This window comes from Teleopsis dalmanni, unplaced genomic scaffold (assembly GCF_002237135.1).
Source record: "Teleopsis dalmanni isolate 2A unplaced genomic scaffold, ASM223713v2 unscaffolded_contig_2234, whole genome shotgun sequence".
Lineage (NCBI taxonomy): Eukaryota > Metazoa > Arthropoda > Insecta > Diptera > Diopsidae > Teleopsis > Teleopsis dalmanni.
In genome coordinates this window covers 2,781-7,421 of record NW_024033616.1, presented here as the reverse complement: position 1 = coordinate 7,421, position 4,641 = coordinate 2,781, and the positions used below count along the sequence as shown (strand labels likewise).

Below are 4,641 nucleotides of genomic sequence, written 5' to 3'. Positions count from 1 at the left end.
CGACATCAGCAGATGACCGAGGATACAGCATGTTGACTTGCAGCTTCCAATAATTAGAATTGATGTTGTCAATTCAAGGCGGGCAGCATGTTCACACATTATTATTATTGTAAAATATTATTATTATTACTATTGTTATTATTGTACAATATTTGTAATATTTGAACATATATGCTGATGTTAGCAATATCCAAATTTTGACTTTCCTTTGCATTATTTAATTGGTAAAATGCAGTGGCACTGAACTTGAATATTTGCATTATATTTTTTGTTAAGTGCAGTGGCACTGAACTTTGAATATGTAACATATATCAAGGCCAGTGCATTGGCATTAATTCTTGGTTGCTAGACACAACAAAGAATTTGGTTGCATAATATATGCTGAGCTTGCACTTTAGGCAAGAAGACGGTAAAGGAAAAGAATAAAATTTAGATATTGTTATTGTAATAATTTGTAATAATTTAGTATTTAAGGAAAAATTTAATTTAATAAAATTCAGATTGAAACCAATATTCGATCTCTCATTTTCATTTCCAGAGTTTCAGTTTATGTGCTGAAAACTCAACTTTCAATTAAAGAGTTACAGTTTAAGTGCTGTCAATTCATTTCCTTAGGTGTTAATTCATTAACAATCTCGTTGTCATCTGGTAGTTCTTCCAGTATAGATTCATGATTTGACATCCATTTCCTGAGCTGGAATCCTCTAAGACTTAAAGTTTTATTAATTTTATTTATTTTATGCCTGCATTCTGATATTGAATTAGCTCCTGTCATTAAGTCATCCATGTAGAATTCTTTTTTTATGCTATTTTTTATATCTTTATTTTCTTCTGATTCATCAGCAATTTGATGTAATGTTCGTACTGCTAGAAAAGGTGCAGCTGCGGTTCCATATGTAACTGTTGTTAATCTATATTCCATAATTTTTTCCCTTGCATTTTCTCTCCATAAGATTCTTTGATAATCTTGGTCTTCTCGTGCAATTTTTATTTGCCTGAACATTTTTTCTACATCGGCTGAAGCGACGAATTTCCATAATCGCCATTTCATTAATATATCAAATATATCCTGCTGTAATCTTGGCCCCGTCATCATTATATCGTTCAAGCTTTTTCCATTTGTCGATTTTGCTGATGCATCGAATACTACTCTTAGTTTTGTAGTGCGACTTGATTCTCTTATCACTGCTTGATGCGGTAGGTAATATTTTCCTATTGTATTATCTTTTACTTTTTTCATATGTCCTTTCTGCTCATATTTTTGCATGAATTTTATGTATTCAGTTCTTTTCTCATTACTCATTTTTTTCTCTTGGTTTAGGAATCTTGCCATTGCTTGATTTCTAGATTCACCTAGCGTGGCATCTTTTTCTAATGGAAGTTTCACTATAAATTTTTTGTCGCCGTCTATTTTAGTGGTGTCATCATAAAATTGCATACATATTTCATCTTCTGCTGTTTTTTCATTGATTGTGTTATCTGCTTCTTCTAGTTCCCAAAACTTTTCTATGTTTTTTGTTGTAATTGTTACTTTACTTCTTTTTGCTGGTTTCTTTAATACTTTGCCTGATATTATCCATCCAAATATTGTTTCTTGGGCGATAATTCCATTAATTTTCTTGAACCCTTTCTTTATTATTTTCGGGATAATGTCACTGCCTATTATTAAGTCGATTTGTTTTGTTTTCATGAATTCAGGATCTGCTAAGTTGTAGCTTTTCCACTGATTCTTATTGTAGTCTATTGTCTTTTCTGGCAATGGTCTAATTAGCTTGTTCATGACTTTAAACTCTTCTTTCATATTTATATTATTAATTTTAGATTTTATTTCCATTATGACCTTTGAATTTGCTTGCCCTATTGAAGTTTCAGCAAGCCCAGTTAATTTAATATCGGTTTTTACTTTTTGTAAACCTAAGATATGAACAGCTTCTTCTGATATCATTGATGCTTGGGATCCTTGGTCTATAAGCGCATGTAGTTCTTTATATTCTCCTCTAATTGTTTTCCCTTTAACTATTGCTGTTGGTAGTAATACTACTTCGCTTTCATCTTTTTTTGTTACTGCGATCACCTTAGTTTTTGTTGATTTATCCTTTTTTTCTTGTTGATGCTCATTATGTAGCAAGGTATGATGATCTCTACTATTACATATCTTACATATGTACTTTGATATGCATTTGTCTTGATTTTTATGGCTCAGGCAAATTTTACACGTGTCGTTGGCGTTTAGAAATGCTCTTTTATTGCTGATAGGCAATGATGAGCAGCTGTATATTTTGTGGCCCTGTTTTCTACAAAATGAACAGCTAAAGTTTATAGATGTATTTATTTGCTGATTTACTGGTAATCGTCTTTCAATATTTGATATTGCTGAAAATTTTCTGCATTCGTTTGTTGTATGTCCCGCCTTATTACAGTACGCACATATTTTCTTCGGATAATTTATCTTTCTATCGTCTGTTTCTTTATTTTTCATAGCATCTAGCGCTTGAAATTGATGTTCTAAAAATTTTTGTACCTCATCTAAGCTTTGTATTTCAGTTGGATTTTTGGCACCTAACTCGTACATCCTTAAGCTTTTTTTGTCCAGCTTTCTTAATATTATTCGTGCTATTAAAGGTTCTGCATTATTAAGGTCGATACCCATTCCTTTTATTGTATTAATGCATTCGTTTGTTGTGTCTGTTAGCTGCCTTATACTTTCAGCATCCCCTACTGTTGTAGATGGTTGGTCGAGTAATTGATCTACCTGTGTTCTAAATAACCACCTTCTGTTATTGTATCTTTTTTGTAGCATTTCCCAGGCTGTTTTATAATTAGCCTCAGATACATTCATATGTTGGATTAATCTGCCAGCTTCACCTTTTACTACTGCCTTTAATCTATACATTTTTTCGGAATCTGGTATATCTCTTATATGTATAGCTTCATGAAACAAATTAGAAAATGTGTTCCACTCTTTTACATCTCCGTAGAACGTCGGCATCTTGAATGGTTCTAGCTTTACCGGCTCTAATTCATTTTTTACCACTAGTTCTGCTTTTTTTTTACTTTCATTTAATTGATAAAGTACAATGTTTAGTTGGGTATTGATCTGTTTATATGTTGTTCTGCCATTTTTACTTATTTCCAGTGTGTCATTATATATAATCTCTATATTTTTTTGTTGTTTTTTTAATTCTTGTATTCGCCAATCTGGTACTTGAAGTTCGTTGTTGTAATGAATTTCTAACATTGCATCTAAATCTTCTTGCAAGTCTTCAATCAGCCTCATTAACCTGGTTTCTAATTTACTGATTTTTTGAACCTCTTTTTTAGTGTCAACTATAGTTATATCATTGTCTTCTGATATTTTATCCGCTTCATTTTCTTCTTTGTTGACTTTTTCCGTTGTTTCAGTGGTATTATCGGTTTCTAACATCTTTTTATAATACTTTTGGATTGTATCGAACCAACATTCTTTAAAGTACTCATCTGTTTCTGAGCCTTCTTTTAATAGTTCTTCGTGGTTTACCTGAAATTTTTTCCAGTTCTTTTCCACCTTTTCTATTTTATCGGCTGTCTTACGTAGTCCCTTTTCTTTAATTTTTCCTACTGCAGTTATTATTTCTTCTCCTAGCTTTTTTTGCGCTTCATAAAGCTTTAGTTTTTGTGCCATATTTGTTGTGTTTTTTTTTTTTTGTATAAAATCTTCTTTTTCGAGTATTTTAATTTTTAATCGTCTTCTGAGGTGGATAGCTGCCGCTGTCTATTGGCTGCCGCTGTCTCTTAGCTGCCGTCGTGTCGTAGCTGCCGCTGTCTTTTTGGCTGCCGCTGTCTCTTAGCTGCCGTCGTGTCGTAGCTGCCGCTTTCTATTAGTAAAAGGTCACTGCCGCTGTTACTCCCGTTGGATTGACCCTATTTCTACCTAATATTACAATTTTTTAAATCCTATTGTTGTCTATAGCGATTAACGCCTCCGACCCTGATCAGAATGCGTTAGTAAAACGCCGCTCCGACCTTACAATTTTTCTAACTAAATGTATATTTTTTTTTTCTCTGCCGCTGCTCTTCAATGATGCACGGCTTCCTTCGCTGCAGCACTTCGGCCACTAAGCGCTGTTTATGGTATCGGGAGGATACCAAACAAACAAATCTTCTGTCTGCTTTTTTTTTTGTTGAAATATTTCTTCTTCTTGAAGGAATATTTCGCACCAATATAAAGTTTTGGTGATTTTTTTTTTAATATCCTTAGGTCTTCTTACCACTGGTGAGGAAAACGCTAAGGCTCGAAGGACCAAATGTTCAGAATTAAAACAACTGAACCGTTTGAGTATTTGTAAAGTACTGATTTTATTTAAAACAACGTTCTGTATTTATACAAAAATATCTTAAGATTAATTTTACATCAAGGTTATTATTTTAATGGACTGTATTACATTTTGTTATTGTTTGTAAAAAAGGTTAAAAAAGGACGGAAGTCCCAACACTAGGGATTTTCCTCCTATTGTTTCTATAAATATATTTATTGTTATAATTAGATACGGATGCTCAAATGTTACAATGCTTGCTATATTAATATAATGTATTTTTACCCTTGTACATTATTCTGGGAATTTAGGTGATAAGGTTTTAAGCGATAATAATAAACTAAAATAA

The 4,641-nt window shown here is 32.4% G+C and overlaps 1 protein-coding gene across 1 annotated transcript; it reads right to left on the bottom strand.

Annotated features, from left to right (window-relative positions):
• Nucleotides 1-598: 598 nt before the first annotated feature.
• On the bottom strand, nt 599-3,661 carry LOC119664583. The gene is made up of 2 exons (XM_038074039.1): nt 3,206-3,661; nt 599-3,097 (listed from the first exon to the last, which is right to left on the bottom strand). Exons 1-2 carry the CDS (start codon nt 3,659-3,661, stop codon nt 599-601), a joined length of 2,955 nt encoding a protein of 984 aa, XP_037929967.1.
• Nucleotides 3,662-4,641: the final 980 nt, after the last annotated feature.